This window comes from Macrobrachium nipponense, chromosome 26, assembly GCF_015104395.2.
Source record: "Macrobrachium nipponense isolate FS-2020 chromosome 26, ASM1510439v2, whole genome shotgun sequence".
Classification (NCBI taxonomy): domain Eukaryota; kingdom Metazoa; phylum Arthropoda; class Malacostraca; order Decapoda; family Palaemonidae; genus Macrobrachium; species Macrobrachium nipponense.
In genome coordinates, this window is record NC_087215.1 from 39,123,605 (window position 1) to 39,149,799 (window position 26,195).

Below are 26,195 nucleotides of genomic sequence, written 5' to 3' on the forward strand. Positions count from 1 at the left end.
TCTTTATCTAAACTGATACTTATAATATTATGACTACATGGGTGATAAAAATCTTTGGTGCCTGATAATTCTAATTATCTGTGATAAGTATGTGTTTCAACCATCCTTCATCATGGCTATTTATCTCCTGCATCCATTGTGAGTGTTATGCCAGTCAATTTGCTACTCTTATTCTTCTCTGTGAGCATATATTTTTGTGATCACCTTTGGCATTCTTTCTTAGGCCTCCACTGTCATTCCTATAATAATTTTTTACTTTCAGGTTCTTTATTTTTTACAAATACATTGTTCTCTAAACCCCTCTTCATGTAAAAAAAAAAAAGGGGGGAGGGGGGGGGCTAGGGGTTTGTGTGAGCAAGTCTACCTATGCTATGGCTGAAAACACTTGATAAAGGACACTCCTCTAGCGAATTGCTTGTTGAGAGATTCTACTGCACTGTGGTCATACAATAGGTACAAACAACATTGGCAAGAAAACACAACTGAAGTAAGAGTAGTACTTTGATTGGGATGATGTTATCAGGTAGGAGGGTATAAGTACCATATTTCTACAGGTTGACTGAAGGGAATGAATAAAGGAAAATCCACTAGACTGTGTGGGAAGGTGGCCTTGTCCATGGTCATGACCCAAGTGAAGATCTACTGAATCTGGAATACTTTGTCCCAGTAAATAAAACCTTGGAATTTGTGATACTTAAGAGAAATGTATCAAAGCATGGGAAAATGAGGAATCATTCTTATGGAAGATCAAGCTAAACACTACTGATAATGCTTTAATATTTTCATATTTTTAATGCCATGGCCTCAATAGCTTCCCTAGGCCAAGTCCTGGGCCAAATGACAAATTTCAAACATTAAAGTTCAATTCTGAAGAGCTGCTTGAGAGCTGTATCTACTTAAGGGGAATCTCTCAATTCCTAGGGTAGCAGTATCATATTTTTTACAGCTGCCCAGTTTAAACCAAAATTTAGGGCAATGCTTGCTTAGTGTATAAACCAACCTACTCTAGGTTATTATTACCCAAATAAAAGAAAATGCTCTTAGATGGAAGATCCGATATTGTTCCTACATGACAATCCATTTTTAATATCCATTAACTATTGCAATTCAGGTAGTGTAAAGATTGACCAAAAGATGTTATACGTACATATATGAATTCCACAGTTATGAAAGAGAGCATCTAACACAATAAGGTAAGTTTCCAATTTATGGAATTCTTTCATATTCCTTATGTTGTAACAAATTTGTATTTAAAAAACTTAATGTATATTTATGATAAAACTGTTAAAAACAAACTTTACAGTATTCAAAATGACAAAAACTGCAAAGCTGTAATATAGGGATTTTAAGTTTTTAACTTTGATTACAAGACATGTTTTTAAATTTTTTCTTATGTAAGAAATGCCTTAAAGAATGTCTTTTGTGGATTAAAAAATCCCTTATGCTTTAGTCTTTTTGGAGCATATAGCTTATTACACATTTATAAATTTTGTCTTTTATAATGATAATGGAATATATAGGACACAGCAGCAGACAGATTAGGAAAATGAGTTGAAAATTTTTGGGAGAAAATCGAAGCACAGCTGAAGAATTACAAAATTAAATGGAATAGCTGCAAGCTCTCAAAGTCAAAGTACTTACGTATTTCAAACCTCTTAACATAAAGGTAATCTTTTATGAATCATAACAAATCAAGACAACCATTATGTTCCTAGATTGTTGCCCATACTATTTCATACCCCGTAGGGGGTTAGTGCCATCAGTTGCAACCCCTTTCATTCCTTTTACTGTGCATCCATTCATATCCTCTTTCTTCTGTCTTGCTATCCACCCTCTCCTAACAATGGTTTTGTTGTGCAACTCGAGGCTTTCATCCTGTTACCACTTTCAAACCTTTCTATTATCAGTTTCCGTTTCAGTGCTGAATGACCTCATAGGTACCAGTGCTGGGCCTTCGGCTTAAATTTCATATTCCATTCCATTCCATATTATTTCATAACCCATTACTTACTTTGAAAATAATGTGAAAGATAAATCTCACTTAACAAAATAACCAAACTGAACAGAGTGCAGGTCTAATTGCCATAATACTAGCAACTCTCAAAAATTATTTGATTATGCTCTCCAAGCTACATGTTGTAAATGTATATGTAAATGTATACAGACATAATGCAGTATATTTAAAAGTACAGTAGTACTATACGTATATAAAATTAGACTTTGTGGTCAGCTAATCTAATTTCAACTATCAATTCTTATACCAAATGGTAACTAGATACCTTTTTCTGTTCTATCAATAAGATATTTGGGCATGATATGTTTCTTTCTCAACTTTTGAATTTTTAGTCTAAAGTATAAAGTAAGCCATGCATGTTGAAAAACAGTGCTAAATACTTCTTGGTGTCTAAAGTCATGAGTACAAATGATTAAATGCAAAATGCTACCAAAAGAGTGCAAGTTCAAGAGGTTACATTAAATTTTATGCCAAAAAAAAAATGTTGGTATAAAAAATAAGTTCAGAGGAAGACTACTATAAAATTAAACTTTACCTCGTGATTTGGGTAGAGGTTATAGGATCAGGATCAATACTGGTGGTGGTATGGGTAGTGGTGGTGATAAGGTCACTACCTTCACTGGTGTAACTCTCCATAATATTGCTCATCTCTTCAACATCTAAACCTACAGAAGGAAACATAAAGGTTGACTACATAGTTGCCAAAGTACTCTCTACAACACTCTGGTGTGGGGGCTTTTTGGGGGCCAGGAAATTTTAGTGTCAGAGTGATAAATGACATGGATGCAGGTTAATCACAGTTGTGCAGGTAGGGAGGAGTAACTAGCAGAATAACAATGCAATACAATATGTGGAATTAAGGGACACTAAGTATTCTACCACTTTTACTGCTATGTTGGTCCGATCATATTATTTTTCTTAATCATGAATATTTAGTTTGTTAATTTGGAATTACTAGTTCAAAACTTTATCTTGAGCCATTCTCTGCTTTTTATCATTTTATTACAGTAGTATTGATTTATCTAAAGAAATAACTGGCAAGGAAAGGATGTGCATTAACTATCGCAAATAATGAATTTGAAATATTTAACATTGAATATTCTAATTCACATAAGTGCAAAGCAAACTAGATTCAGATGTAAGATATCAAGTCATAAAACATTTAGCACATTGTTTTTGTACACTCTACAATTTCTAACATTACTGCTTATCTGTATGAAATACGTACTTTAAAGTTTACTTTGGAAATTAAAATGAAAAAAATATTTGTACAATCCTATCCTGTCAATGGCCTTAGATGTCAACATCAGCCAAAAGCTCTTCAAAGTCCCATGTATAACTTACACTAATATTACACTGAAAATACTTAACTAAAAGTGATTTACCACAAATTCCCATGTAATTAATACATATTTAAACAGGATGAAAACAACTGCTTTACTTAACCTATTAAAGGACAGACCAACTAAGAATATTGTAAGAAAGAACTTGATGCCAGGAGGATAAAGGCTACCACTTAAGTGGGGATGTGAGGCTTCTTTACCCAATCCTTGGTTTAACTGCACTTGTAATCAGACTAGGAAAGAGACTTTAGTATAAGACAATACGTACTTAAGATTTAAACTGAAGAATTTCTGTAGCAAGTTCTTGAGTTCATAACAAAATATGATTACATATTGCCTCTCAGCAGCAAAAGGCCATTGAAGCAGGTAAGTGTGTTATAATATGGCTGAAAGTATCAGGAGAAATGTGTACCATGTAATTCACCGAATTTAACCTGTGAGCCTACATTATAAGGCTTATGGATGAGCCATGATTGTTAAAATCTTGTAAGCCTGAGAAACTTCTAGTTTTAATGATGATCAGAATACTCGCCTGAAGGGCCTTGGCAAAGTCAGTCTCTCTGAGAACCAGCCAATGAAATTAAAGATGAAAATCCACATACTATTGCAACGGGTTGTGTGACATGGATTGAGAGATAGTCTGCCTTTGGTAAAGTGAAGAGTATGAGGAAAGTTAGATGAAGGTAAATCTACTGGAGATATGGACATGCCTGAGATGTTATTAGGAAATGGCAGAAAGGTGCCTTATATTCTATAAATATGAGTATTTTACAAGTGTGCTGTGACACCAGTGCATTCCCAAAAACCTGAGGGAAAGGTGTGGCAACACACTTAACGGAAAGATAAACCATACAATTAGCTGAGGCCCTTGGTCATAATAGGGCTGAAAGGAGTTAATTTCAAGTGATTCTTAGAAGATATCTTCTCCAGTGCAATTCAATGGAAGGATATTTGGCACCCTAAAGCACTTAAGTGAATTGCACTTGGTGGTTCAATCGGAGTTTGACAATGTTTATCAAAATTCTAAAAGGACTATCTTTTATGAAATTAGTAATGCCTAGTTCCTTTGAAAAAATAATTTGGAAGATTACAAAGTTGCTCTTGGTGGAAGATAACATTTTTCCCCATGGCTAATAAAGTCTACTAGTATGAGAAAAGTTGGGTTTCTAACAGATTCCCACTGGTCTTGCAAATCTCAAAACTCAACTCATTTCTTGGTAGAACATGTATTTGGATAGAATGGTTTGGTTGATGAGGAAAATAATTTCGAAGGCTTTAACAAAAGCCTTTCATAATACAAGGACTACTTGACAGTCTCTAAGCATGTTGAGGTAGTGTCCCCAGATGTCATGTACAGTAATGAGACATAATACATAAATTTTGAAACCATCCTCAAAAAGTTATGGAGAGTACTTTCCATGCTGCTGGGTTGAGAAGGGAGGAATATTAGTTGGTACTTTTTCTGGGTGATGGAGGTCACAAACATCCACACTAGGAAGTGTCCTAGATGCATAAAAATAACTAGTAAACTGTAGATGTAGGGGCCAGCTGATATAATTATCAGAAATTTCTTTACGAGAGACTTTGTCACCATATTGTTAATGTTGAATTAATGTGGTATAAGAAAAATGGCTTTTTGCTATCAATTTGCAACTTTAGTGCAAAGAAGTTCTGGTAAAGTCCCTTTGAGTGTGATGTCAGACATGATGGCCAATATGAGATTGTGCCACAATGCTGTGAGAAAAGTATCCTTTCACTGTTACTTTGGAACTTTATTGCAAAGAAGATTCTAGTCAAGTTCTTATTGTGGTTTCAGGCAAATAGCCAACTTTGGCTCCCAAAAAGCTGTCAGTTGTTAGAGGACAGCCTACAGATCTCAGTGATAAAGTTATCCAATGCCATAAAACTATCAGCCCCAAGAGGGTAGCTTTCAACTAGGCTCTGCTAACTTGATGTTCAGGAGCCTTTGGTTATTAAGTTATTAGAACTCAACTTCACAACCATTCGGTGAAGAGGCAGTGTCAAGGTCTCAAGGATATCCCAGACCTGAAAAGACCACAGGAAGTTCCTTAAAGTGTCTGAGGAGAATAAAGATTTGACTCATAACTGATGAAGTCTAGTGCCTGTTGATCCTCAAAACGGACTAGCCTACTGTGAGATAAAAGAGGCTTGGCTGTAGCTGCAATTTCTTAATTGGTGCACTATTCCTTTCCAAAATGATGGTGATCTTTATAAGTTGTTCATACTTCTTAGGGCAGGATGTTCCTGGACAAACAACAGTCCCTGGTTATTGGCAGGGGTTCCATTCCAACAGCTTGATGATACACGAAAATCACTGATAAGTGAAAATTGGTGATTTCCATGGCTTATAGGTGCCAATAAATGGTGCCAATACTTTATTATAAGTGCCAATAACCGGAAACAGGCATTAGACAAGCGCCATAAAACCGAATCGCTGATAACCGAGGACTGCCTCTCTGTCCCCAAAGGTGATTACCAATATGAAAATCAGTATATGATGACTGGATGCAAAAATGAGGAATGGAGTCAAAGACACATTATTGTTTTCAAGATCAATGAAAACCAAATGCTGAGGAATAAGAATGCAGTAGAATACCTCAATTTCATAATAAATCCTCACCCACTGGAGTTCACAGTTCTTTCTTTTAAAGCAAAGTTTTAGTAATCTAAAGCCTATGAAGTATAAAATAATAAGCTCTGGTAAGGAAATGGTTTGTATTTTTGAACAAAAACATGGGACTTTTAATTTTAAAGAGCTTTTGGCCATTACATCAGTCAGCAACTGGTTCTTTTATTTAACAGACAAATATATTAGCAGTTTCCCTGGGTGCTGCATGATGATCACTGCCAAAAATAGTACTTCATTAATCTAGTACTTTATGGTGAAGTCACTTCTACCAAAACACGAGAGAAGCATTGGAAGAGCAGTACTATTCAAGTATTTAATTGTATTTTGTACAAAAGCTTCAGGCTCTTTGATAGCTATTGTAAATATCAATGAGAAGCTCAATAAGATTCTTAGTTTTTCAAAACTGTTAAGCAATTACAGCAAGAAGCCAAAGCTAGCAGAGAAAGGTACTCTACCATCATAAATCACTTCACTGAGAAAAATACTAAGAACTGCATTAAAGTTATAAAGATGCAATAGCAAATGATTTACAAAAACTTATCTATACAGATTGTGACCTTTTATGACATGGAATAAAAGGGATCATGACAATGCAAACTAAAAATGAAAACAAATATGACCAAAACTGATAAAATCTGAATACAACAGGAATATGAAAAAAAACTACTGTAGTATGAGTAAGGAAAGTAAATGAAATACCTCATGAACTTATTTTTATCATTTCTGATTACTTATTATAGTAAATGATAATGTTAGCAAAAGAAAAATGATAAAATTGAAGTTTTTAAAGTGGTGCAAATAAACATTGAACTGAACCTGAAAATAAATTGTACTGTATCTATTTCCTGGCACAAAACTGAAACACTCCCTTCTTTTGCACCCTAAGTTGACTTTAATTTAGCACACTTCAGATGAACTTTACTCAAGTAATATAGAATAGATAATCAACTTAATGTGCAAAAGTGACCATATTTTGTATGTTAATGCCAAGAACTCCTAAGATAGTAATAGTTGTACTGTTATGAGACAAATTCCCTGATGTCACAATAATGGTCAGAGTGAGTAACACTTTATATTACAAATTTATACTGTATTTATATAATATAGTTCATAAGAGAGTTAAGTAAAAAATGTCAGTCTCCCAGCATGCAATTATTGGGAATAAAAAAGTACAAAAAATCAGTACTGTACTGTGCGTAATAAAATTATGAAATAACTGTCGACATAAAACATGCTATACCATAATTATGTTACATCACTACAAACATAAAACCAAATAAACCAGAAGTGTAAATAAATTTTCAAAATAACACACCAAATACAACTGCAAAATACAATACATTACAAATTAATAGAAAATACAGTACAGTACATAAAAAACGTAGGCACTTGGTCAAGAAATGTAAAAAAAATAAAAAACACACAATTCTGAGCTTACATATTCTATTTATTTTGAATTACATATGGAATGGATGTCATCAATTTATTGTGCCCACATTTGGTTCTACAAAAGTAATGAAGAATGAGAAGTGCCACCAGTAAATGACTAATAAAAAACATAAAAAATATTAACTGGTAACATTTCCCAAGCATCTGGCTTTTTATTGGGAAGGCCACCACCATGTTAGTGGTTCACTTAGCCAGCCAAAGTTCTCCATAACTACTTAGGTCACTTAAAACAACACTGGCACCAGGAGAATGTTAAGACTTCCACCACCATATTAAGGCAGAAGAGAAAACTGCTCAAGTAGTTCACATACGATGAAAAATCTGCCCTTCTACCACTTTTCCTTTCTCTTCTCTTTACAGAAGTTCTGATCGCTCCTGGTGCCAATCATGCAAAAAAGGTATGAAAACCATTTCCATTTCCACAAAAGTAGTAGAGTTATACAAAACAACAACACCAAGGATAAAGACAACCGGGGACGAGCAGAAATGCAAAAGCACACAAGAATTATAACCTGGCGCCTGCCGCGCCCCTGCTCCACTGTCCGGCTGCACAACGTCTGGTGAGCAAGGCAGAGAGAGAGAGACTCGTTAGTCAAGCGCTGGACCGCATCGCCAACTCAACAGAGTAGCAAATTACCCAATATTCATACATAAAGGTACAGTTGAATAGCACTATATACACAGTGACGCCAAAAAATTATATAAAATGTATATAAATAAAATGTTGATGATATACTTAAGCCCCACTGAACTACATAAAAGAATGGTATACATCATCAATATGCTTTAAATGATAGGAAACAAAATATGTAAAGGTTCTAAAAGATAAGATACTGCAGTATAAACAAAACTAATAATTACAAATTATAACAAAATCAATACTAAGGGCTGATGGTTGGCGTGACGTCATGCGGACACAGCATGCTGAAAGAAAACTAAGGCTGCAGGAGTGCAGAGTGCGTAGACACACCCCGATGGGTGGTGCAACACGGTGATGTTTGGGACGCTGTACCTGAGACTGTGTTGGGCTCCAGGGAGGGGGGGACGGGCTCACGGGGGCCGCGCGACCCAGGGGGCGGACCAGGACGGGGGAGCCGGGAGGCTAAAGGAGGACTGGTTACAGGTCTTGGGATACGGGAAGAGGATGAGGATGAGGAGGAGGCTTGGGTTGTTGGACAGAATTGTTGAACAGGTTCCCCAGTATCAAGATCCACCTCAACAGTGTGTGTGGTAACAACTGTACGACGGACAACTCTTGTCACATTACCATGCTCATCTCTTATTTCACTTTCTTCAATACTTGGGTCTGAAACAGAGAATCCATGTTCATGCGTCTGACGAGGATCTACTACTACTCTTTTTTGTGTTACTCGGCGGATGTGGACATTGCCTTCGCCATCAACAGTTTCATCTTGTGAGGAATGTTCCCCTGCATTAAATTCTCGAAGATATTTTTCAAGTTTCTTTTGTGCATCGGGTCCAGTAAAGCTTACCTGACGAGCTTCAGGTGGCAAAGTTACTACACGTGTAATTGTGTGGGAATAACCTGGCTCATCTGATGCCTTTTTAACCTGTACTGCTGAGCCACTACTTGAATGCATATACTGAACATATTGCTCCCCTTCTGGGGGTAGTTCTCCTTCTGGAAGATAGAGAGAGGAGGTCATCATGTCGGGAAAATCTTCAGCAGAGGCAACTAAAGTATTTGAGCAACCGCTAGTGAAAGAGCCTGACATTATAGAATCTGTGTCATACTGATAAGCATGCGTTGCTTGGGATGAAGTTGGTTCTAAAGAATCTGTACTACATTCCATTAAAGCATCTCTAGGAATAGGTCTTATCTGTTCACTACCTGAGCTTATATCAGCATCACGACCACTGGAATCATCTCTTCCTAAACTGTCAATGCTAGATGCCATTATATCACGCTTTCCAGGCTCTATCGAGTCTGTTGAAGCAGACATTGGGTCTTGACGTTTTTGCCGACCCTCTAGTGAGTCAATACTGGTTGTCATAACATCCTGGTGTATTGCAAATTCAATACTGTCAGCACTGGCAGTCATAGGGTCAGTTTTTATAACAACTTTTTCTAAAGAGTCTTGGCTTGTTTCTCGTGGGACTTTATTTTTAGTTGAAGCTTCAATGCTATCCGTACTGACATTCATAACATCCTGTTTTGCAGAAGCAGCTGTGCCTGTTACGCTTGTCTGATCTAAATCAAGTTCTGGCAACTGTGCCTCTTCTAAGGAATCTGCATCTCCCTCTTCACGTCCAACACTGGGAGTACGATCTGCCTGACTACTACCAGTTCCATCTTCACCAGATACATCAACACTTACAATATCTCGTAACTGTACGCCTTCATACCCTGGCTTATTTTTATCAAATTTCTCTACATTAGTTTGTGCTTGGCGAATTATTTCATCTATTTCAAACATTCTTTGGTCATACTCCTCTCCATCTACTGATCCCCTTCCAGGTTCTGATAAAGTCTCACAACTTTCAGATTCTGAAACTTGACTTTCATGACCTTCTTCAATTTCTGAAAGCATTGCCTCCTCTTCTTGAGCTTTCTTTTCAATAGCTTCTACAACTAAACATTCCTTTTCAAGCCTTTCAAATTCTTGAAGAGATGCAAATGATCCAACGGAGATGTCATCACCTTGTCCACTCTTACCATCGGGTCGTTTCCCATTTAGTGAATCTTGTGAACCAGAACTTGATCTTCTTACAACTGCTTCAACAGCTACTGCCCTTTCCAGATTTTCAAATTCTTGGAGGGAATTCATTGAAATATCATCATGTTCACCGCTACGAGTAAAAAATTTCCTTCCAGCTAAAACATCATACTCTGGTGTTGAAGATAAAGAAGAATTTTTAGTGATATGAGAAAAATCTCGGCGTTCTGCATCCTCCCTTTCTTCTTCAATATCTTCAAGAGGACCTGAGTAGACATGTTCCATAAAGCCTTGTGAATAGTCATACTGAGCAGCACTGCTTTCTTCGAACTGTAACTCTAGCCACCGTCTTTGCTCTTCAATGCTTGGGTCTGATTCAGAATCTTGAATGTCTTCAGTATCATTCTTTTGTTCACCAAAACCAACCGCACTATCTAATTTTACTGCTTTTAACTGACTTGGGATGGGAATAGGAGATGTACTGACTCTTTTATCATCATCATCCTCTTCATATTCTTCGTCCTCTTCTTTAATTTGAGACATTTCCATCATACGCTCTTCATGCATAAATAGTGTTCTTTCAAACTCAGAAATATCATCTATGTCATCAGCTTCAATCATTTCAAAAGATCCAAATGAGGGAGCACCTATTTTCTCATCAAGGCAATATTCTCGTCCTTGTTCAGAATCAGTGGAGGAAGATTTTCTTGAGGCACAGGTTGATGCTGATTCCTGAGATCCTGGTGTAGCTGGAATTTCAGAACCCTTAGTATCTGCTTCAGCCAGTGCTCTGCATTCAGGAAAGTCTTCTTCACGTTCAAGATCAGGATAACAATATTGGCTTGGCATTGGCAATGTATGTTCAGTAATTGTTATATCTGGAACATCAATGCTCATGCCAGGCATAAGTGAGCGAGCACCTTCTTCTCTTTCTTCATAAGTCGTAGAAAAAACAGCACTGAAACGTTTATCTACTTCAGTGAATTCTGCTTCTTCAGGAGACTGAACTATCATTTGTGTGGGACGGGATGAAGGTCTATAGCCAGGTTCTGGTGTCTTTGGTCTCACTATAGGTTCATCAATAATTAACATGCTACTCATCTCGGCTTCTGGTTGTTCCTCTAGAGAATACTGGAGCTCTGCTTCAGCCATGTCTGAATATTCACTCTCTCTCATCATTTGGCCATACTCTTGATCAGCTTCAGTTTCATAACATTCTTCAGTGATTGCAACTTTCTTTGGGCCCTCTGAAGGGCCAGCTACAGCTCCTGCAACCTCCAGTACTGAAGGTATAATAGGGGATGCAGCTGGCCGCGCACCTTGTACTTCCTCATCATCGTACTCAGGCACATAATCTACTTCAGTGGGTCCATTAGCGCGAAAAAACTGCTCACTTTCAGTTAAATCTGCTTCAGATCGAGTTTCAGAGGTAACCTGCGTGCACATAGAAGCTGTGTTCTGGTCTGGTGTTGACGATGGCACAGATGTTGCTGTAATAGTAACAGAATGGAGTGCTTTATCTCCATCACCTGTTTCTGTTGTTAAGACACCACTATCTGTGCGAGATATGTTCCGCTCTAGCTCATGACCTTCTAAAGATGACATCATCTGTTCTGAAACACTTGATGCTGTCATATTGGAATCTGTTGTAGAACCCTGTAAACTTTTCTCCTGTTCTACAACTGTGGTCATGGATAATTCAGATAAAGTGCTCTCCTCTAGACTTGAAGCAACACTTTCAGCAACTGGCTGTTTCTTTTCATCAATCAGTGCCTTTGGTTCTGGATGAAAAGTCATTTCCATGGACCTCTTCATTTTTGACGTTGTATGTACTGAATCATCAAAATCCTCATCTTTAGTTTCCTGTTCATATTCCGCATCATCTGATTCTAGGTCAAATGTGCCTGGTGCATCCTCAGATTTTGGTGTATCAGACTGAATTGTGAGTTGTGGTATGACAGGTTGATGTGACTGAGCAGACTGTATCATCTCCTCTTCATATAACTCTTGCTCAAGAAGATCCATATCCCTCTCTAGTTCTAAAGCTGAAGGTACTAAAGTCTCTGAGGCTTCACTAAGTTCTATGCTAGCTAGATTTCCTGAGCTTTCAGAATCTATAGATTTCATTGAATCTCTTGAACTCATTGAACTAGCAGCCGTGCGATATTCCTGAGATGTTGTGGAATAATTAGAATATTGAGATGTATCTTGAGAAGTAAGTGCTGTATCATACTCCGAGGTACCAGTTGTAGTGCGGTCAGACATTAAGGCTTCTACATCTGATGAACAAGGTCTACTTCCAGTGCGACTATCTGATGTACCTTCTGCTGCTGTAAAATAGTGACTTTCACCAGAACTAGAATATGCATCAAAATCTGTGCCAGAACGCCGATTAAATTCATCTATGTGAGTTTTTTTTTTCCTTAAAACTACTTCTTCTTGACTGCCAGATGATAATTTTTCTTCCTTCTTGTCAGAATCAATTTCTCTAACCTCTTTTATCACAGATGTTGTAACCTCAGATTTCATTTTCCCTTCAAAAGATCGAAAACTTTCTACAGTACTTGATTCTTCCATACTTTCAGTCATACTTGATTCCATGTGTACCTCCTTATGGGATTCACTGCTCTTTTGATGATAAACCCTTGTATCTTTCATTCCTTCAGCTGAAGATGGTCCTTCGTCAAACACCTCCTCTTGTTTATCAGAAGTCATTTCTTCCTTAAACATTTTTTTTTTATCTTCATAATCCCTCCGAAATTCCCGTCTCAGCTCTTCATCATCCATCCATGAACCTTTTCGGGAGCCTGGCTTTGGACTTGGAGTTCTGCTGTGTTCTAAACTTCCTGGTGCTCCTTTTGTAAGTTCTGCAGCAGCCAGTGAAGCTTGTTTTACAGCTTCAGATTCTTGAGCTTTTTCAGTTACCTCCTTTACAAGCTGTCGAGCAGTTTCTTTAACTTCTGTTTTACTTATTTCTGTTAAACCCCTTCCATCAAAATGACTACTTTCCCTTTCCTCTGGAATTTCTTCAATTGTATCTATACTTTTATGTTTCGTTATATCTGTACCTTTAAGTGCATCTAGTGTTTTTGTAATCATCTGGTTTGCTTGATCATACTCACTAGACACATCATCTACACTGTCATGGATAATCATTGAGCTTTCACTTTCATCTGCCTCTGATGGTTCTCGAGGATAACGCTGATTATCTTCCTCTTCAGTCATTTGTCGCAAACGTTCCATCTGATGTTCAATTGGAGATAACTCTGCTCCACTAGATCGCAAATCTTCATCGGTGATTTCCATACTCTGTTGGTAGTCACTGCCTATAAGTTTTCTCTGCAGCAGTTCTGCTTTTCTAGCTGTAACAGATTCAATAAGTCTCAACTGCTTTTCATCCATATCATCTCCTAATTGCTCTTGAATATACTTTTCAATTTTACTGCTCGTTTCTTTTGTAAATGCAGCTCCTGCTTTCATTTTTGGAAGCCTTGGTAATTCTTCCTCAAATTCATCATCTGGGATGTATTCTGCAGGAAAATCCTTCACAGTCTGGGAGGGAGTTACTAAAGGTGACCTCTTCACAGCCTCCTGCTTCACTTCCTCTACAATTTCAATAGCAAGTTTTCTGGCTTCCTCCTCACTTAATTTTGTTTTTTCTAAACCACTTGATTTTCTCCTAGCTTTATCAGAAGTGCTTTTGCTATCTTGGGAGATGTCTTTTATAAGATGATGCTCATATGCTTGTTGCACAGGGATATCCTGAACTGTTTCTGAGATAAAACTGTCAGATCTCTCTTGTGAAGCCTCCCAAATAACATCCTGAATGTTTTCTTCAGGAACTAAAATTGGACTTGCTAAGGACTGGGCAACTCTGTGTGTCTGAAGTGAAACTGGGGCTCTTATATCTTTTGGAGTTATCACTTTATGCTCAGGACTTTGGTCTTCAGCAGATGATGATAGCTCTTGTGAAAATATGTCAGATTTCATTTGTTGTTCAACAAATGCTGCAGATTTTTCCTTAGCAGTTCTGGCTTTACTACTTTCTTTTTCTGAAGAGGGTTTTCCATGTCTCATGCCTGATAAACCCTCAGATTCATCCTCAGAGTCTTTGGCATCTAACTGAGTTGTAAATGTGGTAATGGATGTTGTCTTAACTGTGGACCCATCAGCCATAACTGTTTCTTGAGTCTTGGTTTCCTTGATAATTCTTTGCTCTTGATCCCCATCTCGTGTGGTGGTGGTTTCTCTCACTATAGTTTCATGAGTGTCACCAAGCTGTCGTGTTTCTTCAGTTATATTAACTGTTACTTTATCAGTCCCTAGAACATCATCAGGTTCTTCATCTGATGTTTCCTCTGTTCTGGTCATGTCTTCCTCTGTAATTTCATCTCGTGAAGTATCTTGGTCTTCAGACTTTGTATGTATTACTTCCTTTGCTTCTGATGAGCTTTCAACTTTTTCTTCTGATGTTGAAACAGTTTTTGAAAATGTTCCACTATGACTGTCTTTTCTCTCATGAATCATTTTTTCTATGCACTCTTTTTCCTTCTTTTCTTTTGATATATCAGTCTGAGTGATAGTTTTCCTATCACCTTTTGATACATCAGATATTATTTTCTTATCTTTACTTTCCATTTTTTCTTCATGTAACCGAGAAGATTCTGATGTTTCTGAATAGTCAGTAACACCACTGCTCTTTTCCATTTTTGATTCAACTCTGCTTTTAATATCCGTGACAGATTTCAGTTCTTCTTTTATTTCAGTTTTTTCTTTCCTTTTCTTCTCTTCCATTTCTCGGATTTTATGTTCTTTTTCTTCCTTTTTTTGCAGTAAACTGGAAGCAGACTCTTCTGATATCACAACAGTTTCATCATATTCTTTGGAGGATCGTTTCCATGACTGGCTTTCTTCAATTTCCATCGACTGTCTTTTAATTTCCTTTTCAAATAGGGCTCTCTTGGAAGACACATCTTTAAATGCTATATCTTCAGGTGATTGTATGTCTTCTTTGTGGTCTTTGTCCCTGAAGACTTCAAAAGGACTGACTGCACCTTCCCTTGCAGTTTCTTTCGGTAGATCTATTTTTTCTGTACCAACAAATCCTTGATTTTCATAAAAGGCTGGGTCTTCTCGATGAGCCACATAGTCCTCCTCAGAATCAAAACTTTCAGCAACAGTGGGACTTTTTTCTGGCAACACTTGCCTCTCAATAACTGTCCCATCTGTACCTGTTGTATCAGTATCACTTTCTGTTTCACTTTTAAGAAGTTGGCTGCCTTTGGATTCAAAAGACTGTGATGTTACACTTTCCCAAAATTGCTTCCGTTCTGAATATGGTTTTATATTTTCACTGATCCCATCTGTTTCTTCAGCTATAGTTTCTTTTTCATCTCTCTTTTGGTCTTGTTTTGACTCTGGAGGAATTGTTCCAGTATATATATTTGTTGCTTGAGATAAAGTACGTTCATGACGTCTCACTGGTCTACTAGGTAGGGAAGTTGATGCTTCAAGGGGCCGATGTTGTTGCTCAGTTGCTGGAATTTTACTGGGTAGCTTTTGTTTGGTAAAGGACTGAGATTTAGAGCTTTGGGAAGGATGAGGGATCTGGGAGGGTGAAATGTGCGAGTGTCCGCCAGTTGTCTCTGCAGGTGGCTTCACCCCGCCCCCATACTCTTTACGCTCTGTAAACACCACTCCCACATCTAGAACAAGAGTTAGTAGCACACTATTAGTAAACGTCACACACTCTTGTTATGGCACAGGTCTCATTCATGCCACATGCTGCCAGGCAGGTCCGGCTACACGCAATCTCAGTGTGGTGGGGACTGGTGACCTTAAAATTTCACTCTCCCTGCCTCACTCTCACTCTTATATTCAACGTGCATATTATACAAAGTCTACACAACCAAAATTACTACTACTTACCAATTATCTTACAATTCTTTGTGTCTTGCTACAGTGACCTACACTGAACATGAAAAATGTTCATAGATGAGGAAATGGTGTTAACTGTACCCCCTTACCATGAGTAATAATACTAATGATACAAACACCTGGCATTTCTCAGAGCATATATATATATACTGTATATAAAAGAGTTCAATAGACCAATACCAGGTCACTAACAAACATGAAATCAATGCAAAAGACAACTAAGCTTGGTTTTAATTTTGAACAATAGGGGTATTTATGTCCCCGTGCATTTGTTAGGTAAAAACCACGCTAACTGATGACGTGAGCAAGTGGCATCCCTGGACCCAACACAAATTACTACACAAATAAAATTTACATGCCTTCATTTCTTATCTGAAAGAGATGCATGTTAATGACCACACAAATCCAACGAAGTTATGACACTACAAAATTAGTGTCAAACCAAACAACTGTGACTCAGCTCCTAGTTAGTATGCTAACACTATTCATCACTGCTACATCACCAAAATACCTGCTGAACCAAATTCTTTACTTTGGGATTGTTGATATCCATCAAAACCTGAGATTGCATCTTTTATTTTCGATTTATTGTCTGTAAGGGTAGGAGTGGTGGCTGGAATCTGAGTAGCTGAGGTAAATTGTCCGTCCTGTGCAGCTTCATGCACAGCTGCTTCTAAAATTTCAGTAGCCAAAAGGTCAGCTTCAACAATAATTTTAGGATCAGCCTCTTTTGATTTCATGTACAGGTTCTCAAAGCTTGAACACATTTCAGGAGGTAAACTGGTTTTAGTAGAAAATGGATCTCCAAGTGAACTTGTTAATATTTGAGTTGAAGGAGTATCTTCATTCTCTACTGCTTTTAAATCTGCTTTGTCATATATATTTTCATAGCTTGAAGATGACTTGATGAGCTTCCTATGACTGAGCTTTGGGGCATGGCCTAAAATATCAGTATCACATTCTTCTAATTCATTACTAGCAGCCAAACTCTCTGGTGACGTTAGATCTTGCAAGTCAGTGACATCCATTTGCAACTGACCTTGTCGGCCCATTTCTTCCAAGACTTCTTGCTGCTGTCTGAAATACTCTTGAGCCTCGGGAGAAGAACTCACAACATCTGGCTGCAGCAGGCACAGTGGAAAAGTAGTAGGGCGTGGACCAGTCCTACCTGTCCCACGACGGACCACAACTCCTTCAAAGTCATTTTGTGATTCAATGCACTCATCAGTATTCTCTGTATCATTGGAACAGAACAAGTATTCATCTTTCAGTGAATCTGTAGTGTGTAATTCCTCAACTCTTTTGTTACCAGTCTGTGGTTGGGTTTCAGAACTGTTATCTACACCAGAATCTCTTTTAGCATCCAATTGTAATTGTAAGAGATTCTCTTTATCTGAATGCTGGTCAGGATCCACAGTTTCACCATGTAGATGAGATTTAGCTATTGGTTCCAAAGGCACTAAAAAGACATCTTGTTGAAAATGCTCACTACCCTCAGCTGTGAAATAAGAATACCCATACCCTTTCAGCTTCAGTAAATATGCAGCTTATAAATAAAGAGTGCAACAGATACTATAAATAAAATAATGTTTATGTACAAGAAAAACTAATGTAAACAAAATAAACCAAAAAAAAATTACATATACATATATGAATGAATGGTTAGGATGAGAACCTGTCAGTATGATGAAATTTAGCTTATAAAAGAAACCACAAGCGAGTTCCATACCTGGTTCCCGTTGTGTGGCCTGTAAAGCATCGGGAGGTTTGGAGGGATAAACAACAGAAGAAGAAACAGGAAAAAGTGGCACATCGGGAGAAGATATTTGGGTTACTTTCTGTGAAACACCACCAATATCATCCGCACTTGGAGACAAACTAAGATGAGCAGCCAGTCTGTCAAATTCTTCCTCTAGGCTGTCACGATTAATGTCATCTGAATCCAGAAGATCTGATAGGCTCTGATCTTGTAAATTAGAGTCTGATGGGCTCCCATCCTTTGGTGATTCAGCCTCTACCATATCAAATTCTGTCTTACTAGATGCACATTTTACCTCGGCATGGCTTCCTATTTCAGAACACCCCTGATCTGGTGAATGTAATTTAAGCATAATTTTAGACAAATTATCAGATACAGATGATATAGTAGCAACTATATCTTTAGTTTTATTATAAAATTCTTCATTATTTTCATAAGCACTATTTTTCACAGCTTCCCTAATATCATCAATTGTGTTTTGAATTGTTTCAGCTTCTGATCTTGCAGTCTGGAGATCTACTTTATGGTAATCTACTAGTTCTTGTAATTTTACAACTCTGCTATGAATTTCAGCTGTTTCTTGACACAAATAAGTAAAACTATCCTCTCCCATTAAATCTGATGGTAAACATTCTTTGGGTAAATCCACTTTTCCATCAGTGCCTTCTTTGTCTTCCACAGACCCTAAATTTGATGCTGTAGCATCTCTTTCAGTATGTGAATCACGCATTTCCATAGGAGTTGTAATGTCTGTGTCCTCAGTCACCTCAGCTGAAAATATGCGATCACTTAGCTCCTGTCCTAAAACTGGTGAAGCTGGCAAATAATCATCATCTAAATCAGGAGCTTCATCTTCAGTTTTAGTATCTAGAATATCTTGCTCAAATCGTACACTGTCAGGAGAAAGTTCAGTACTTGTACGGTCAATTTCAGCATGATCTTCACTTGAATCCTCTGTAGGGGACACTGGTCCTATGGACATGAAAGTACTGCTTGTATTAAAAGTTACACTGGCAGCAGGTATATCATCAGTTCTGGTATATGGAGCAACACTTTCAGACTGCAGAGATGCTGCAGAAGGAGATGACACCATCTGGGAAGGAACTTCTGAGCTCTTAGTATGCCCTTTTTCTTGAAGTAAAGTGTCAGATAGCTTAGTAACAGAAGACGGAGAAATATCAAAGTTCTGGGGTTCTACAAGAGGAATTTCATGCAGATGAAAGGGTGTTTCCTGACTTGAGTGAATGGGCTGAGGCCAGTAAGTGAGGTCATTGGAGGAATCATCTTGGGAATAAATGTTGGTTGGGTGGGGCAGGTCTGAAGAGAGATGGGTAGTTGGTAGTTTAAGGTCAGCTGAGGTTAGGTTTTTGGAGGAAGAGGAAAGGGCAACACCCTCGCTGGTGTCCACCGTAGGGGGCATGGAGTATCTAGTCTGCACAACTGTTTCAGTATACATGCGGTCTACACTTTTTCCCTCCCACTCCATGCCTTGTGCTTCAGGACAACCATCATCAAGGCCACCGTCTGAAACACATGAGGGAAGAAGCTTTGTAGTGCCTGCAGATTAGAAGCATTATCAACACGTACAAGCCTTTCTTTTTTGTCTTGGCCTTCGTTTCATTATATCACAGCAAGGCTATTGGTGTGTAGCCACGCAATTAAATGATTAATTTGTTAGTCAAAATCATTCCTCTTTTTTTTAGTTGAGTTAACAATGCAAATCACACATAAAATTATTGCTAAGAAGCAGCACAAGTACTAGAGAGCAGCAAGCTAAAAGCCTGCCTTACCTCGCACTTGAGCCATGAGATCAAATTCATCTTGTGTGTGATGTGAGAAGGATGAACTAGTGGACGAATGCTGCTGTCGAACAAACCTGGGGCCTGAGGAATGCATATCTGGTGAACCTCTCTGAATTGTGTATATCCTTTCACCTGATTGTGTTATTCTTTCACTTGGTGTTATTCTCCCACTTGGTGTTATTCTACCACTAGGTGTTAATCTTCCTCCTTCAGGTATTCCAGAATGTATAGCTCCAAAACCTGATAAACTTTTCTCTCCTGTCTCCACAAATTCTCGAATGCTCCTTATTTCTATAGACTCTTTGCCAACTTCAGTTGTTTTAACAAGAAGTTTGATTTCAGCTTTTATAGCTTTGGGTTCATCAGTGTCCTCAGCTTGTATCTCTTCATCTTCCCAGCGTGGAGAATCACGCATCAGCATAAGTTGTTCTTCACCTTCATCACTTGAAAGATGACTTCCCTCTAGACCTTCAGCAACAGCAGTAATACTTTCTAGAGTGGAGGCCATTGAAGATGCTACATCTGCAACTCTTTTACTTAAATCTCCTATATCTGTATGCAAGTCTATGACAGGTTTTTGAGCAAGTAAAGAAACCTGACTTTTTGAAGACTGTTTTGTAGACTGACTTTCTCTTTGTATTTGTTTAGCTAGTAACTGATGTACTCCATACTGCTCCTGTTCTGGAACCTGTGGGACATTTACTTGGTCTTGAATCTGTGGGAGTATACTAGATTGTACATCATATTTCTTTGGAATCGACTCTTCATATACATTTGTTTCTATCACTGATGGCAGTCTGGTTTCTGAGCTAACAGTAATTTCTTTGTGAATATCCTTTTGAATTTGTGGAGTACTCTGAACTGATCCTTGACATTGTAGTATTGTATTTTTAATTTGTGAAGACTGAAATTGTATCTGATCTTGAGGTTGAGATTGAATAGTTCCTGAGTCAAATCCATGTGCTGCTCCAGGTTCATGCACATGCCCTGGAAGTTCACTTTTAAGAGGCACTGGTGTTAAAGTCTTAACTTCAGTTTGCACATAAGGAACAGACTGAGCCTGGACAATGATTGCTCCAGTGTCAACTTTAGGAGTTAGGGGAGCAGAAGGATGCATTTGCATTTTACTATCAATTTGTTGGGAAGGTTTAAACTGTTGTTGGCATTCGGACTGACTATGACTAGTTCCTTCCATACCAATTAATTGCTCAGCATGGACAGGTAACCAAGTTTGAGGAGCATTCTGTTCTACTGTTTGTGTCTTATCCTTGTGCACAGAAAATTTGTCTTCAACCTGGTCCTGGTATTGGGACTGATGGACTCCAAAATCATTCTTCTTATGTGAATCAATAACCTGAGATTGGAGTTGAGATTGCTGTGGTGGTTGCTCCAGTTTTATACCAGCCTTTGAACCCACACTTTGTTGCACCATGACTTGATCTTCTGATACCTCAAAATCTCGTCCACCATCTTGACCGTGGATAAAACTCATCTCTTCAACTTCTGCTTTCTGGACTGTCACCATGCTGTCCAGTACAGCCAAATCAGCTTCTCTTAGCTTACTCTTGCTGTGCTCTATGGGAGAGATAACCAAGTATGTGAGCTGCTATAGCGTCCAATAGCGGCAATCATGCATATTAGCACAGCCACACAAGGTAAGGCACAGTGGGTTGTGCATGATGTGAATAAGAGGACATGGTGTTAGTGGTGAACAGGTAGAAGGGGTATGACCTGAAAATCTCTTATGTCTGTCCACCAAGTCATGCGGCGACGCCATGCCAATGCAACTTAGGCATAAGAAGAACAAAAAAGATAACTGTATTGTATTTTTATATATTCAGTAATAAAACTATTGAAATAAAAGAAATCCAACCAAATACTGTACTATGCAGTCAGTGGTAAGAGCAAGATATCTAGTAATTGCTCCTTAAGTGACTGTGACACAGGACATCCATGGAAAGGGACACAGCCAAAGGGTAAGGGAACATAGAAGGAACCAGGACATAGGATTACACAAATGGGAGTGGAGTAATGGGATAAGGTCTGACCTCAAGGTAATGGGAAAAAAAGAGCAGGAAATAGGTGAGTAAGATCCATGCATGAGTGAGGGAATTCTAGATACCTGAGCCTGCCTTGATGCCCGACGTTGGAAGGCCGGAAGAGGCTAGAAGGGAAATAGGACTAATGTTAGAGTCCTATAGTAAATTAGCCAATTTCATTGTCTAAACTCGCCTCATTTATTTGTGGGGAATATCCATGGCAATGGTAATTCTTAAACAATTTAAATGCTTCAGAGATGAATACAGAAGTGAAAACAGTCACTACCAGTGGCAGACAGGAACTCTCTTGTGGATCTTTCAATTAATTCTGTGGTTACACAACTACTCTAATACATACTACTACACAAGGAAAATTTTTTCTACAAAAAACTATAAAAAAATAAACAAAAGTGCAAATACATAAAAATAAGGAATGAAAATTAAAATTCTATCCAGAGTATAAAAATTTATATACATATAGCAAAAATGATAACATACCTAATAAAAATTATCAATGTAATTCACATAGCATATAATTAACTATTATAGAGCATCAACAATAAAATGACAAAAAGCTGCTTGGAAAGAAAGATTGATTAGTTACAAAAGGCACCTGGTACCTTCCATTCCTGAAAACATTCTGATATTCAGAATGGATTCCAAGGATTCTTCTGTATTCCTCCTTAGTTTCTGCACAAGTTTTATAATGTCTAAGTACAGTACTTTATAGAACTGTTGACATTAGCACTTAAGATTTCAACATGTGATGATAACAGTGTGTTATGATGATATAGGTTAATGTGTGTAATAACAAATTTAACAGGGTGGTTGGAATCTCTCATTAATGGTGTAACTCTTTCAAATGCAACTGAGTAGCAAAAGACCCTCATAACAGAATGGAGTTATGCCAATGTAAAGCTGTTTTCCTGACAAGGTAAGAATGGAAAAATCACACCTCATTACTCCTATATTTATACTATAAACTGACAAGTGAGTTTACAGAAAACTTACGATCATAAAAAGTAATATGATAATATTTCAAGATGCTATTATATAAATTCAATTTCCATCAGTGATTGCTTTCAAAATCTGGGATACCCATAATTGAGCAAGGAGCTTGGAAACTTATTTTTATAACCAAAGCTCTTGAAAAACTGTGAAAATAAATCAGTAAGTTATGTGCAGCTTCCATATCAGTGTTCTTTTAACCAACTGACAATACAAAATACTGTAAAATAAACAGTATTGTAAAATACTGTTTATTATACAGAGATATTTTAATGATAGTCATGCATAAAAAATGGTAATGACATAATACGTAAAGGTTACGAGAAAGCTGATATTAATGTCTTAGAAAGAAAAAGAAATAATGCATAAAAGTTATGAAAAAGCTGATATTAATGTCTTAGAAAGAAAAAGAAACTGGTATTAATGATTAGTATTAAAGATAAAAAAAAATGTACTATTAATATGTGAAAAAGATATGGAGACAAATAATAATCGGAGAAATTATACTGTAGAAAATGAGTTTTGATGTGTAATGGACATTGTTATTGTTATTATTATTATTACTATTATTATTATTATTATTATTGTTATTATTATTATTATTTATTATAATTATTATATTATTAATAATTTGGTAGGAGACCCTCTTTTAGACAAGTTCTGTTAAACAAAATAGCAGAATTAAGCGAATTGATTTTATATATTATTTTCTCTATTTTTCTTATTATCCGCTTCTCTAGCTCAGCGATGCTTCTTAGTAACTGGTCAATGTTCATAGTACTGGGAAATTCTAAAAAATGCTGGAGGGGATATTTTATTAAAAAACAGGATTTTGGTGTTATTTATATGGTATGCCGGTATTAACAGTATACTGGAAACAGGGATTTCAGGTCCACGTCAAGCAGGGGTCGTCATCAGTGCTGGTATTATTTCTTGGGCGTAGGTCAAATCCAGACCGGGGTCGTCTCTAGTACTATACTGCTGGTGTTGGTGCTGGTATACCTGACTGATGACGACCCCTGCTTGACCTGGACCTGAAATCCCCGTTTCCAGTACATATACGTACTGTTAATACCAGTAGTATACCACTTAAATAACACCAAAATCTTGTTTTTGAATAAAATTTTCCAATATGAACATTGGCCAGTTACTAAGAAGCATCGCTGAGCCAGAGAAGTGGATAATAAGAAAAATAGAAAAAATATATAAAATCAATCCTCTTAATTCTGCCCTTTTATTTAACAGTATTATTATTATTATTATTATTATTATTATTATTATTATTTTATTATTATTATTATTATTACTATTATTATTATTATTATTATTATTATTATTATTCAGGTGAACCCTATTCATGTGAAACAAGCCCAAAGGGGCCATTGACGAGAAGTTCAAGCTTCCAAAGAATATGGTGGTCATTGGGAAGAAGAGAAGGACAAGGGTAATATAGAAAGAAGAGATCTCACTTATTAAAAAATAATAAGTTAATTACAAATTTGTGAAGTACAATACTTTGCTGTGTCTCTGTAAATTTAATTTAATTAAATAACAGAGAACAACATGCATTAGGATGTGATCATGAAGGGAATTCCTCATGACATACGGAACAATAAAATGCTAATTTAAGTCAATCTGCAATCACTTACAATTTAACTGTATTAAAAAATAATCCTAGCACCAGTTTATTGCCACTAATGGTTACTCTAAAAAAAGTTACCAGACCACTGTATCCAGAATGGCTAGAGAGCTGACAAAAAATTATAAAAAATCAGCAGATTGTATGCTTTATACCTTTTGATATTTTACATATACTACTGATAAAACAAAGTTGCAAAAATTATGCAGCTTGTAACTCTAGTGGAAATTTCCTTTTGATTATCTGGTGAGTACTGATAATATTAATTTAAATACTTGATAAAAGATTTATGAGTGGGCAGTCTAATGTTACCTATAAGCCTTGCAGAATATTTTTAAAATGCATTTTATCAATGAAAAAACCTAATTCAGCACTCAAACCCTGGTAGTTTCATGCACAAAAGTTAAGCTTGTAGGTCTTTACCTTTATGTATTTTGTTTTTGGGGAGGTTTTATAGTATGCAAGTATTTCTCATTATGTTGCAATGGAAAGCATTGTGTACTGATATTAGTTTGATACTATGATAAGGACACTGCCTCCTTCAGAATCAGTGGCCTTTAGGTTCAAATGAATGGGAAACAAAATTAATTCATTCAAGTACTGTGTGTAATGACTTGAAGTCTAATACAGAACATAACCCCACATGCTATGGTATACAGAAAAAATTAAAAGATTTTGTTTTCTGTCTTTAGCAAGATTTCAAGTCTTCATACTAAATGTTATATTCCTGGATATATTTCATGGGGTTTTATAGCTGATACTATCTCTGTTGGTTAGTAATAGTTCAAGAGCTCCAGACCTCTTAAATCCTTTCAATTAATAATCACAATTAGGCAACGGCCTGTCCTGGCATAAGCCAGCTTAACCTAAACCAATCATCCTACCATTGTTTTATGTGGCTTTGCAGACTGATTTTGCAGTGCAGCGGCAAAGCTGTTTTTCTTGTCAATTTATTTTACACTACCATAATGGAAGTGCACTGCACTGTGCTGTGCAATGAACATGAAACTTTTGAACATTAACTTCTGAACTGCTGAAGAGACAGCTTGTACATATACCCCTGGTTTACCAACAGTATGGACTGTACCTGTACTGTGAGATAATGGGGCAGATAGGGCTTCCAGTACTAGATGGTAAGTGCTTTAAGGGATTATAAAGTATTCAGTTCTTATTATAACCTGTGGTAAAATTGAACTCCCTTAAAAAAATTTAAAAAACAATATTTCTATACAACTATGCTTTAAGAATATGGACCTGCATTGCAGTGAATGCTCTGACCCTCCTTTCACAAAAAGTACACACAATATGATGAAATGTGCTCTTTGGCAGATGTAAAAGTATGGTAAAAGGCATTAAAATTAAGTGTTTTATTTTTTTATATTTTTTATGCTTTTTAACGATATTGTTATTTATTTATAATATTTTTAATGAGAATATATTAATTTTACAGACTGATGATGCACTGAAATTATGTGCGAAACGTTTCTCCTTGTAATAAACCATGGATTTTATGATGTTTTAATGGACCTGTTGTTTGCTGATATAATTGCTCATCTGGAACCTTTATAAATATAAATATTATATATATATATATATATATATATATATATATATATACTATATATATATATATACAGGCGGCCCTCGGTTAGCGGCAAGGGTTCCGTTCCTGGCCACCGACGCCAAGCGATTTTCGACGCTGAGCGATTTTAAAGCCTACAGCCACCGCACACCTTCTTTCGAAACTCTAGACCAGTCAAAGGCGCCGTAATCCCACAACGGCGCAATAAGTAAAATTGTATTTATGCAGTATAGTACTATAGAATTTACTGTACAGTACATTTGGGTGTCTAGAGTATGTAAAGATATAATAAAGT

At 37.0% G+C, this 26,195-nt stretch overlaps 1 protein-coding gene across 42 annotated transcripts in view; it reads right to left on the bottom strand.

The window, feature by feature from the left end:
• Window positions 1–26,195, bottom strand: part of LOC135200192 (ankyrin-2-like) — a 702,328-nt gene that overhangs the window by 16,765 nt on the left and 659,368 nt on the right. For 32 of the 42 annotated variants that reach the window (XM_064228610.1, XM_064228609.1, XM_064228607.1 and 29 more), the window contains 6 exons: window positions 21,755–21,796; window positions 19,621–21,207; window positions 17,801–19,354; window positions 8,469–15,839; window positions 7,969–8,013; window positions 2,550–2,679 (listed from right to left, as the gene is read on the bottom strand). In XM_064228610.1, coding sequence (XP_064084680.1) covers window positions 2,550–2,679; window positions 7,969–8,013; window positions 8,469–15,839; window positions 17,801–19,354; window positions 19,621–21,207; window positions 21,755–21,796 — 10,729 coding nt within the window. The remainder of the gene's footprint in view (window positions 1–2,549; window positions 2,680–7,968; window positions 8,014–8,468; window positions 15,840–17,800; window positions 19,355–19,620; window positions 21,208–21,754; window positions 21,797–26,195) is intronic. The other 10 variants (XM_064228584.1, XM_064228614.1, XM_064228616.1 and 7 more) reach the window with 5 other exon arrangements.